Source organism: Coenobita brevimanus, chromosome 99 (assembly GCF_032717465.1).
Source record: "Coenobita brevimanus isolate Jiangsu-jjx chromosome 99, ASM3271746v2, whole genome shotgun sequence".
NCBI classification, from domain to species: domain Eukaryota; kingdom Metazoa; phylum Arthropoda; class Malacostraca; order Decapoda; family Coenobitidae; genus Coenobita; species Coenobita brevimanus.
The window spans coordinates 442,501-455,000 of record NC_137052.1 but is presented as its reverse complement, the minus strand read 5'-3'; the positions used below and the strand labels follow the sequence as shown (position 1 = coordinate 455,000).

General features: G+C 41.7%; 1 protein-coding gene across 1 annotated transcript in view; it reads left to right on the top strand.

Annotated features, from left to right (window-relative positions):
- The window catches only part of LOC145414362 (LIM/homeobox protein Lhx1-like), a 182,632-nt gene that overhangs the window by 152,623 nt on the left and 17,509 nt on the right, over positions 1-12,500 (top strand). The window contains exon 2 of the mRNA XM_080283899.1: positions 6,430-6,635. Within this exon, the coding sequence (XP_080140025.1) occupies positions 6,430-6,635 (206 nt within the window). The remainder of the gene's footprint in view (positions 1-6,429; positions 6,636-12,500) is intronic.

The following is a 12,500-nucleotide window of genomic DNA, read 5'->3' as shown; positions in this document are numbered from 1 at the left end:
TGTGTGTGTGTGTGTGTGTGTGTCTTGTTGTGTGTGTGTGTGTGTGTGTGTGTGTGTGAGAGAGAGAGAGAGAGAGAGGAGGGCAGGGCTGCATTTCACCAACATTATGTATTTGTTCATATTTATATAGACAAACGAAGTAGCTAAAACAGATAAAGCACTAAAAAACAAGAAAAAAAGATGTGTGGCTCTAAACGCATTCAAGCTGCCCATCCCCCAACCCTCACCTCAAAAAAAAAAAAAAAAAAAAAAAACCCGGACCAGATAAAACTAATTATAGGAGAATAAGAAAAGAGAAATCTATGGAGGCGAATTGAGGCGGAAGAAAGACCCCCCTGAGAGAGAGAGAGAGAGAGAGAGAGAGAGAGAGAGCATTGTACTAACATTGCCTTCATTTTTCTCCCCAAAAGAAAAAAGTGAAGAAAAACATGAAAAGCGCAATCTATTTAGACGTATTGAAGCAGGAAAAGACCCCCAAAAGAGAGAGAGAGGGAGAGAGAATTATAGTGGACCAAATGAAGAAAAATGTATGAAACCAGCACAGGTAGGTAGATAGATGGATAGATAGGTAGATAGATAGGTGGGTAGGTAGGTAGGTAGGGAGGTAGAGAGAGAGAGAGAGAGAGAGAGAGAGAGAGAGAGAGAGTTCCCAGTGGTCCAGATGAAGAAAAAATAGACCAAAGCGAGACAGATTTAAGAAAAAAAAAAAAAAAAAAATAGTGCATGGTTCCCTCACTCCCTCCTTTTCGGGACACCATTTTTTCGTGAAAGACGTGAAAGACGCGCCATTTTTTCGTGAAAGGCGGTGAAAGACGCGTCCCCGGCTCATCCCTCGAAATCTCTATGAAAACTCATTTTCCACCGTCAAAGCTGAACAATCGCCACCAATTTCTCGCCGCTGATGGAAAAATGAACAAATCCCTCCTTCCCTCCCTTCCTCCTTTCCTCCCTCCTTCCCTCCTTCCCTTCCCTCCTTCCCTTCCTCCCTCCCCGCTGCTCTGAATGAGATTTGTACCCAAGCCACATCGTTTTCTTTCTTTTTTTTTCCGTTTTCCGTTTTTCGTTTTTTTTCAATCCCTTTTTTTTGTCGCCTTTTTGTTATACCCAGTTCTTCATTTTTTGCATATCTCGTCTTTTTTTTTTTTAGGAATTTTCATTATTTGTTTATTTTTGGATTTTTCGAGTTTTTTTAGTATTTCTCTTTTTTTTTGGTATTTTGGTAGATTTCTCACTCATTTTTTCGTTTTTAAAAAATTATAGTTTTTTTTTTTTTTAGGATTCCTTTTGTTTTTCCTTTTGTAGAATTTCTCGTGTTTTGTTTCTTAGGATTTTTGGTGTTTTGTCTTTAAGGATTTTTTGTGCTTTGTTTTTTTTAGGATTTTTGGTGTTTTTTTTTTAAGGATTTTTGGTGTTTTGTTTTTTAGGATTTTTGGTGTTTTGTTTTTTAAGGATTTTTGGTGTTTTGTTTTTTAGGATTTTTGGTGTTTTATTTTTTAGGATTTTTGGTGTTTTGTTTTTTTAGGATTTTTGGTGTTTTGTTTTTTAGGATTTTTCGTGGTTTATTTCTTAGGATTTTTCGTGTTGTGTTTCTTAGGATTTTTCGTGGTTTGTTACTTAGGATTTTTGGTGTTTTGTTTTTTAGGATTTTTGGTGTTTTGTTTCTTTGGATTTTTCGTGTTTTGTTTTTTGGGACTTCTCGTTTATTTATATTTATCGTTCGTCGTTTTTAGAAAATCTTGTTTTTCGTTTTAGGGATTTCTTGGTTTTCTTTTCTTTGGGATTTCTCGTGCCTTCCGTTTTTAAGGTGTCCTGATTTTCGTGATTAAGGATTTCTCGTTTTTTTTTTTTCGTTTTTTTAGGATTCACGTTGTTTTAGGAATTGATTTTTCTCTTTTTTTTCGTTTATTACCATCTCGTTTTTCGTTTCTTTGCTATTCCCAGTTTTTCAGTTTAGGATTTTTCGTTAGTTTGGGATATGTTTTTTTTGTTTGTTTCTTTGCATTGTCCAGTTTTGATTTATATGATTTTTTTTTTTTTACTGCCAGGGTTCCCTTATCATGTATTGTTCTTATTCCTTCTTTTTTGGGGGTCACTAAAGCTTTTCTCCTTTTTGACTCAGTTTTATTTCTTTCCTAGTTTTCCATTTCAAAATTTCTCCTCTGCGATTTTTTCTTTTCTCAGTTATCATCAACTTTTTCTTCAATTTTCCTTTTTTGCTTAATCTCGGTTTTTTATCATTTTTTTTTTATTTTTGCTTCCACGTTTACTTTTCTCTAAATATATTTCACGTTTTGTTTTATATAATCCTGTTTTTTCAATATATATTTTTTTCTTTCTCCCGTTCTTATCATCTGTTTTCAGGCTAAGAGGAAGCCCTGTTAATAAATGGGGGATTTAAATGTAGGGGGATTTAAATATAGGGGAGACTTAAATGTAGGGGGGATTTAAATGTAGGGGGGATTTAAATGTATGTGGGATTAAATGTAGGGGGGATTTAAATGTAGGGAAGATTTCAGTGTAGGGGAGATTTAAATGTAGAGGGGATTTAAATGTAGGGGAGACGTAAATATAGGGGGGATTTAAATGTAGGGGAGACGTAAGTGTACGGGGATTTAAATGTAGGGGGATTCAAATGTAGGGAAGGTTTAAATGTAGGGGAAATTTAAATGTAGGGGAGATTTAAATGTAGGGGGATTTAAATATAGGGGAGACTTAAATGTAGGGGGGATTTAAATGTATGTGGGATTAAATGTAAGGGGATTTAAATGTAGAGGGGATTTAAATGTAGGGGGATTTAAATGTAGGGGGGATTTAAATGTATGTAAACAGAGATGAGTCACCTTTCCTGTCTGTCTCTTACGTAGTGTTCTCTCTCTCTCTCTCTCTCTCTCTCTCTCTCTCTCTCTCTCCCCTCGGACGCGATCAAGAGGGGAGGGAGTAAACTGATCAAAAAAGGTCTTCCAAATCGCCTCTGATATGCTGATGAGAGAGAGAGAGAGAGAGAGAGAGAGAGAGAGAAAGAGAGAGAGAGAGAGAGAATATTCGTAGTTCGCTTAGAAAAATGTGACAAATTCTCTCTCTCTCTCTCTCTCTCTCTCTCTCTCTCTCTCTCTCTCTCTCTCTCTCTCTCTCTCTCTCTCTCTCTCTCTCCCAAAAAATAGCATACTTTGAACTGAGAATAATTTTTAGTTGGTAATTTATGTTTCATGAAAAAAAAAGGAAATTTGGCCTATTTGTTTGTAGTGGTGGTGATGGAGTGTGAAAAATGTATGAAGAATGAGTGTGTGTGTGTGTGTGTGTATGTGTGTGTGTGTGTGTGTGTGTGTGTGTGTGTGTGTGTGTGTGTGTGTGTGTGTGTGTGTGTGTGTGTGTGTGTGTGTGTGTGTGTGTGTGTGTGTGTGTGTGTGTGTGTGTGTGTGTGTGTGTAGAGGGGGTGAAGGTGAGGGTACTTGAGGGGAAACAGGATCAGGGAGGCTTTGCTCACTGGCTCGCTAAATTGCAATCCACACCGGCTGAGGGGAGAGAGAGAGAGAGAGAGAGAGAGAGAGAGAGAGAGAGAGAGAGAGACTGATAGACAGACAGAGACAGAGACAGACAGACAGACAGACAGACAGAGATGAAAATGTGATAGGTAAACTGATTGATTGATGGATTGGATGGATGGATGGATGGATGAATTGATGGACAGATAGATAGATAGATAGATAGATAGATAGATAGATAGATAGAGAGAGAGAGAGAGAGAGAGAGAGAGAGAGAGAGACAGGGGAGGGGGGGGGAAATATTGCACAGATGGTACCTGTCAAGTAAGGTAATTAATTAGCACGGTATAAAAACAACCACCTGAGAGAGAGGGAGAGAGAGAGAGAGAGAGAGAGAGAGAGAGAGAGAGAGAGAGAGAGAGAGAGAGAGAGAGAGAGAGAGAGAGAAATACAGAAATATAGAAAGAAAAAAAATGCAAGAGAAGAAAAGAGAGAGAGAACCGGAGGGATTTGAAAGAGAGAGAGAGATGGAGGGAGGGGGTGAGGGGAGAGGCAGCCCGAGGAGGGGAAGAAAAACAAGATGGCGGAAGGCGAGATGGAGGCCGGAGTTGTAAATGGAGAGAGAGAGAGAGAGAGAGAGAGAGAGAGAGAGAGCGGCAAAAGAAAGTGAGAGAAGAGAAAGAAAAATAAAAAGAGAGGAGAAAGAGAGAAGGAAAATTGGAGAGTACGAAGGGAAAAGAAATTAAATTGAAGAGCGGGTGGGGGAGGAAGAGGGGAGGAGGGAGGAAGGTGGGGAGGAGGGAGGAAGGTGGGGAGGAGGGAGGAATAGAAGGGGTGAGGAGAAAGGGTGAGGGAAGAAGGTGGGGAGGAGGAAGGAAGAGAGAGGGTGAGGGGGGGAAGGTGGGGAGGAGGGGGGGAGGTAAGAGATTGGAGGAGGAAATAGGAATGGGATGAGAGAGAGAGAGAGAGAGAGAGAGAGGGGGGGGGAGTGAGGGGAAGGGATTAGAGGGGAATTATCCAGTGGTTTGAAGAAGAGGGGTTGTGGGTTGCCTCGTAGGGATTTAAAGAGGGGAGAGAGAGAGAGAGAGAGAGAGAGAGAGAGAGAGAGAGAGAGTGTGTGTGTGTGTGTGTGTGTGTGTTTCAATCAGTTCCATACCATTCATTTTGATTCTCTCTCTCTCTCTCTCTCTCTCTCTCTCTCTCAATTTCAGTGTAATAAATCTTTCTTAAGTTTAATTTAATTTTTTGGAGATGGCGGAAATAATATATACTCTTTTTATTTTGACTTGGTCCAAAATATCGTTCTTTTTTTTTCGTGTAAGTCATCAGCGGAAAAATGCAATGATTCGCTTCTATAGCCTCTACGTAGCACTTCCTCGTGACTAGCATCTTATTCTAGTGCTGATGTATTGTTGCAGCTCAGGATTCATGGTGGAGAGATTGCAATTTTAGGCCAAGTTAGAGTAAAACGAGAAGAAAAATGACGTCATCCTCTCTGAAAAACTTCTCTCTATTCAGATCATAATAATTATAACAACAACAACAACAACAACAACAATAATAATAATAATAATAATAATAATAATAATAATAATAATAATAATAATAATAATAATAATAATAATAATAATAATAATAATAATAACAATAATAATAATAATAATGTATAAGGTTAATAAAATCGCTTGGCAATCGTATCGTATCGTATTGTTCATAAAGGCTCCAGCATCCTTGTATGCGACGATCTTAGTCACCTAATAGCGACTCTCTACGCTTCTCGATCTCTGTCAGCTTCCCTATTCAGTCCCTTATCCTTGATGTCACACTCTGACCTCGTCCCAGGTCTTTCTCGGTCTGCCTCTCTCAATTAACCCTACCCCCGACGTTCACCTGTCTCACCTTCCACACCCAGTTGTCATCCTTTATCCTCTCCACATGCCCAAACCATCTCAGTCTACCCCTCCTCATCACACCACCAATACATTCCAGTCCCATCCTTCTTCTCAGCTCTCCACATGCCCAAACCATCTCAGTCTACCCCTCCTCTTCACAACATCAATACACTCCAATCTCATCCTTCCTCTCAATTCTCCACGTGCCCAAACCATCTCAGTCTACCTCTCCTCATCACACCACCAATACACTCCAGTCCCATCCTTCTTCTCAGCTCTCCACATGCCCAAACCATCTCAGTCTACCCCTCCTCATCACACCACCAATACACTCCAGTCCCATCCTTCCTCTCAACTCTCCACATGCCCAAACCATCTCAGTCTACCCCTCCTCTTCACAACATCAATACACTCCAATCTCATCCCTCCTCACAACCTATCAGTCGCAATCCTAGCCCTCCCTAGCAATAATCAGAGCAAAATACGAGACACTGTGATGCATATAGATGAAAATAGGAATAGGACAAAATGCCTAGTGTCAAATTGGTGGTCTCTCTGGCTTGCATTTTGTCCTTTGCCTTATATCCTGGTCCCGTCCCCGCTGCTTCCTCGTACCTGCAAATTAAGGTGCCTGTTTATCGTGGCATCTCATTATGTTTGCTTAGACTTCCTCCCCAGATGGTTCGATATATCATTTGCACCGGGTGTCCGCAGGTCATGTGTGGTTATGGTGTGTTATGTTGTGTTTGGTATGTTATGCTATGTGATGTTATACCTTTTTCCAACCTCCGTCACCACTATTCCCCACAGACGGTTCGGCATCAAGTGCCCTGAGTGTTTGCAGGGTACTTTAGGTTAGGGTACGGTATATTGTAAGATTATAAAACTAAGTTTATTCCATATATCCTCCCTAACCGTCTCACTACCATGCCCCACAGACGGTTCGGCACCAAGTCCTGTGGGTGTCTGCAGGTGCAGTAATGCCATGCTATGCTATGTTATGCTGTGTTATGTTATGCCTTTCACTAACCTTCCTCACCACTTTTGCCCCACAGACGGTTCGGCACCAAGTGCTCCGGGTGTCTGCAGGGCATCTCGCCACAGGACCTGGTAAGGAAGGCCCGTGACCGTGTATTCCACCTCAAGTGCTTCACCTGCTGCGTCTGCCGCAAGCAGCTCTCCACAGGCGAGGAGCTGTACGTCCTCGATGAAAACAAATTTATCTGCAAACATGACTACATGAGTGGCAAGGCCATGTCAGGTGGGTCCACCACAGGCTTTCTGTCTTAAAGTTTGGATTCATGTTTGGCGTTTCGTTTGTTCTCTCTTTCTCTTTGTGTGTGTGTGTGTGTGTGTGTGTGTGTGTTTAGTGTTACCACACATAAATGAGTGAGAAGGCAATGTCAGGTGGGTGATGCAGTGTTTGTAATTTTAAAGGGTGATTTATGATGTGATTTTCTTCTTTATTTTAATTTTACCTCAAGCATGATCATAGGAGTGAGAAGACCGTAACAGATTTTAGTGATCAATTTATTTCTTTATTTATTTAACAGTTCTTTATTTTATTCTGTTATTTATATTATTTCTTTACTTTGCTTAATTATTAACTTTATTATTTATTTCCTTCATTTATTTATTTACTCTGTATTTATTTCTGTATTTAAAAAATTGAAGGATTTTTTTTTTTTTACCATCGTCTTCATTAATTAATTATAAGCTCCCTAACACTTCTTCCTTAGCGATTTATTTTTGGCTACGACTGGTTAATATCGTTTTATTCTCGGCTGTTAAGGAAGCTCCCTAACACCTCTTCCTTAGCGATTTGTTTTTGGATACGGCTGCTTAGTTTTCATTAGTACGTTATATATGCACGGTATGGTGATATATGAAAGATTTATGTAACACAGAATAGGACAGTAAGGTAATAAGCAAAATAAACCGCCTAGGGAATTGTGTTAGGGACCTGCCAAACTGTTATATTTCTTCTATAACTTGGTACAAATAGATAGGCAGATAGATACTGAGAGAGAGAGAGAGAGAGAGAGAGAGAGAGAGAGAGAGAGAGAGAGAGAGAGAGAGAGAGAGAGAGAGAGAGAGAGAGAGAGAGAGTTATATTTTTTTTATAACTTGGCCTAGATAGATAGGTAGACAGATATTGAGAGAGAGAGAGAGAGAGAGAGAGAGAGAGAGAGAGAGAGAGAGAGAGAGAGAGAGAGAGAGAGAGAGAGAGAGAGAGAGAGAGAGAGAGAGAGAGAGAGAGGGAGGGAAAAAAGCCGACAATCTAAAAGGGCTCCCAGTGGCCAAGTCGGTAGGGTATTTGTCTTATGAGTGATGGTTATGTTGATGGGAGGTGCGAGAGTGACGTAAGAGAGAGACCATGTGTTTGTAATGAGAGATAGAGATAGAGATAGAGAGAGAGAGAGAGAGAGAAGGAGGGGGATGTGGAGAGGGTGGAGAAAAGGAAGGGAAAGGAAGTAAGAGAATGAGGGGTTAATAAGGGGATATGGAAGAGGGGAGAAGAGGAAGGGAAGGAAGAGAGAGCGAGAGAGAGAGAGAGAGAGAGAGAGAGAGAGAGAGAGAGAGAGAGAGAGATGGATGAGGGAAAGAAAACAGGAGTGGAAGGAAGGGAGAAAAGTGGAGGTAGGCGACGTGGAGAGAGAAAGAAGGATTGGAGAAGATAGGATGAATGAGGAGGAAGGAAGGTAAGAGGGGAGAGGAGGGGGAGGGGAATTAGGGATAGGATGGAGGAGGAAACAGAAGGAAGGGAGGAAGGAAGGAAATGGAGGGAGAGGAAAGGGAGAAGATAGATCGGAGTATGAGAGGAAGAGAGGAAAGGAGACGGGGAATGAGAGGAGGGTCAGGGAGGAAGGGAAGAGAAGAGGAAGAATAGGAGAAAAATGGAGAGAAGAAGAGGGAAAAGGTGAGAAGGAAGGGAGAAGGAGGAGAACGAGAAGAAGGAGGGAGGGGAGGAAGAAGATGAGGAAGAAGGAGGAAAGGGAGGAAGGAGGAGGAGGAGGAGGAGGTGGAGGGATGTACTTGGTCATTTCACGGATCATTATGTCTTGGTGATGAGTGTGTACGTGGTGTGACGGACATGAACACACTTACACATGACTGGCTTCTTATGTATACACGCAGGAACGCACATACATAGTCGGGTGCACATGAGTTGATGACATTGTTAGGGTGTGTAACTACGCACATACATACAGTACATATGTACCTGGATACAGAGAGAGAGAGAGAGAGAGAGAGAGAGAGAGAGAGAGAGAAATTAGATCCACAGCATAATCTTTCCACAAGAAAAATGGGCAGGTAGATAGACTAATAGATAGAATGATAGATAGAGAGAGAATGCAAGGAAGGAGTGAGTAAGATAAATTGCATGACATGAGCAATATGGCCTGTCATGTCAGACGTGGAGTGTCACAACCCTGTCATGTCCTTGGTGATGATGATGATGGTGGTGGTGGTGATGGTGATGATGATGATTGTGGTGGTGGTGGTGGTGATGATGGTGATGATGATGGTGATGATGGTGATGATGATGATGGTGATGATGATGATGGGAATGGTGGTGGTGATGATGATGATGGGAATGGTGGTGGTGATGATGGTGATGGTGGTGGTGATGATGGTGGTGGTGGTGATGATGGTGATGACGATGGTGGTGATGATGGTGATGATGGTGGTGATGGTGGTGGTGATGATATAGCACGGTTACACAGAGTTACACAGATCACACAGACATGGTGGTACCTACAAAAGGCCTTATACACTCACCGCAGAAGCCTCAAAATTGGATAGCACAGCAGTAAGCACTCTCTCTCCAACTTATAAATTCAGTAAGCCGTACAGGAAAATTGTGAGAAGCACCGCGTGGATTTATGTATGTTTATTTACCCTTTTTAATGCGTCCGATTCTGGGCATAGAATTAATAGCCCGTTACCTAGAGCCCAGTAGTCCTCCCACGTACCACACACCACATGTCACCACTTCGGCGCTAACACCCACCGTCCATATTGAATACAGGCAAAGTGGGTCTTATGGTAGATCAGTTAATAGACGAAATTCAAATCTTTATTCCCTACCTCTAGCCGGGAATCGAACTCGGGTTAGTTAGGACAGCAGGCGACCTCAGTACTTACTGAGCTTGAAGCAAATTAAGACAAGAAGAAAAGAAATAAAAAGAAAATAATTTGTGTGTTTTGAGACAGAGAGACGGAGTGTGAATAGTGTCATTGCCCTAAAAGTGAGAGAGAGAGAGAGAGAGAGAGAGAGAGAGAGAGAGAGAGAGAGAGAGAGAGAGAGAGAGAGAGAGAATAATGAATAGCTGAAAGAGGGAACAGATAAAATGGAATAAGAAAGAGAGGAAGAAAAGGAAGAGAGAGAGAGAGAGAGAGAGAGAGAGAGAGAGAGAGAGAGAGAGAGAGAGAGAGAGAGAGAGAGAGAGAGAGAGAGAGAGAGAGAGAGAGAGAGAGAGAGAGAGAGAGAGGAGGGTGTTAAATCAAGTGAGAAAATTAAAGACAGCAAAAAGGGGCACAGAAAGGGGATGGTGCCGTGGAGGAAGTAAATGAGAGAGAGAGAGAGAGAGAGAGAGAGAGAGAGAGAGAGAGAGCCAGAGGGAAAGAAAAAGGGAAGAAGAAATAAAAGGAAAAGCATGTGAGGAAAAAAAAGGGAGAAAGTAACATAGAAAGAAGGGAGAAGAAAGAAAAAGGGAGTGCCAAGTGGAAAAGGGAGAATAAAAGTGAAATTGTGGAAAAGGAAGAAGAAAAGGGAGGTAGTGAAAAAGGGAGAAGGAAAGGGAGGTAGTGAAAAAGGAAGAAGAAAAGGGAGGTAGTGAAAAAGGGAGAAGAAAAGGGAGATCATGGAAAAGGGAGAAGAAAAGGGAGGTAGTGAAAAAGGAAGAAGAAAAGGGAGGTAGTGAAAAAGGAAGAAGAAAAGGGAGGTAGTGAAAAAGGAAGAAGAAAAGGGAGGTAGTGAAAAAGGGAGAAGAAAAGGGAGGTAGTGAAAAAGGGAGAAGAAAAGGGAGGTAGTGAAAAAGGGAGAAGAAAAGGGAGGTAGTGAAAAAGGGAGAAGAAAAGGGAGGTAGTGAAAAAGGGAGAAGAAAAGGGAGATCATGGAAAAGGGAGAAGAAAAGGGAGCTAGTGAAAAAGGGAGAAGAAAAGGGAGATGGTAGAAGGAGAAGATAGATAAAAGAGAGAAGAATAGGGAGATCATGGAAAAGGGAGGAGAAAGGGAGAGAAGATGGCCAAGGAAGAGAGTGCCACAAGGGAAGGGAGCGCCAGGGGACAGAATAATTGGAAGGGAGGAAGAAGGAAGTATAAAAGATGACGGAGGGCGAAGATAAATGAAAGGGAGAAAAAAAGAATAGGAAGGAGAGAGAGAGAGAGAGAGAGAGAGAGAGAGAGAGAGAGAGAGAGAGAGAGAGAGAGAGAGAGAGGCACAAGGAAGACAGTATGCCAAAAAATAATAGAAAATAAGAAAAAGGGAGAAAGATAAAAAGAAAGATACAATAAATTGGGAGAAGGGAGAAGAAAGGGAGAGCCAAAGGGAGAGAGAGTGAAATAGGGAGAGAGTGCCACAAGAAGACAGTGCCAAGTGCTAGAGAAAATGGAAGAAAGGGAGAAGGAATATAAAGAGAGAGAGACAGACAGACAGAAGGAAGGAAGGAAGAGGAGAAACCTTAGAGGAGAGAAAGGGAGAGTAACGGGAGAGCCAGAGGGAGCGTGCCATAGGGAGACAGTGGCACAGGGAAGACAGTGCCAGGTAGGAGAGAGAGATAAAGAGAGGAAAGAGAGAGAGAAAGGAGGGAATGAAAGAGAGAAAAAAGAGAGAAATGGAGACAAGATTGGATGTTTAAGAAAAGAAATGAGAGAGAGAGAGAGAGAGAGAGAGAGAGAGAGTGCCACAGGGAGACAGTGCCGGGTGCCAGACGCTGCCATACCGCCTGCCTCTCGTGCCAAGCAGTGGGGCGTGAAATGAGGTGTCGACACAGAGCACTAACTCACACACAACGAGGCAGGGAGAGAGAGAGAGAGAGAGAGAGAGAGAGAGAGAGAGAGAGAGAGAGAGAGAGAGAGAGAGAGAGAGAGAGAGAGAGAGAGAGAGAGGGAGAGAGAGAGAGAGAGAGAGAGAGAGAGAGGACATGAAGGGAAGGGTTTAACGAATGATGTTACTGTAGATATATACGTGGTACAACTCAGTGATACAAGGAAAAGGAGAGAGAGAAAAAGAGAGAATGAGAGAGAGAATGAGAAAGAGAGGGAGGGAGAGAGAGTTAGGGGAGGGGAGGAGGAACTTGAGTGAGAAATAAATGAGGAGAGAGGGAGAAGTGAGAGAGGAAGAGGGATGAGAATGGGAAATCCTGACAGGGAAATGAGGATGCTTGAGAGAGAGAGAGAGAGAGAGAGAGAGAGAGAGAATCAAGGAAAGATCCACATAAATATTAATAATTAAGATGGAAAATGAGAAGCAGTGAAGAATAATATATAAAAAAATGAGAAAATAAAAGAAAAATGAAAAAAGAAAATGGGAGAGAGGAAGACATGATACAGAAGAGAGAGAGAGAGAGAGAGAGAGAGAGAGAGAGAGAGAGAGAGAGAGAGCGATATATTAAAGAGAGTGTAAATATGACAGGGAAATCAAAGCCAGTAGGAGAAATAAACGAGACACGAAGATAAAGAGAGCAAAAAGTGAGATTGCAGAGAGAGAGAGAGAGAGAGAGAGAGAGAGAGAGAGAGAGAGGCTGGAGGGGAGGAGATAAATGAGAGAAAGAAGGGAAGGCGAGAGAGAGGAAATAGAGAAAGGGGAATATCAGATAGGGAACTGAAGGTCTTTAGAGAGAGAGAGAGAGAGAGAGAGAGAGTAAAATACTGTATTGCATAGAACACAGAGGTGAAGGAAACACATTATTATTATTATTATTATTATTATTATCTTATTATTATTTACCTATTTCCATTTACTACCATAAATCTGAAGTATTAGTTTTGTAAATTTATGATGTATAGGATGTATTTCTAAAATGTCGATTTATTGAGGATGATGATGAGTCCTGCATTTTATGATGATGATGATGATCCCTGCAGTATATGGTGATGATGATGATAATGATGATTTCTG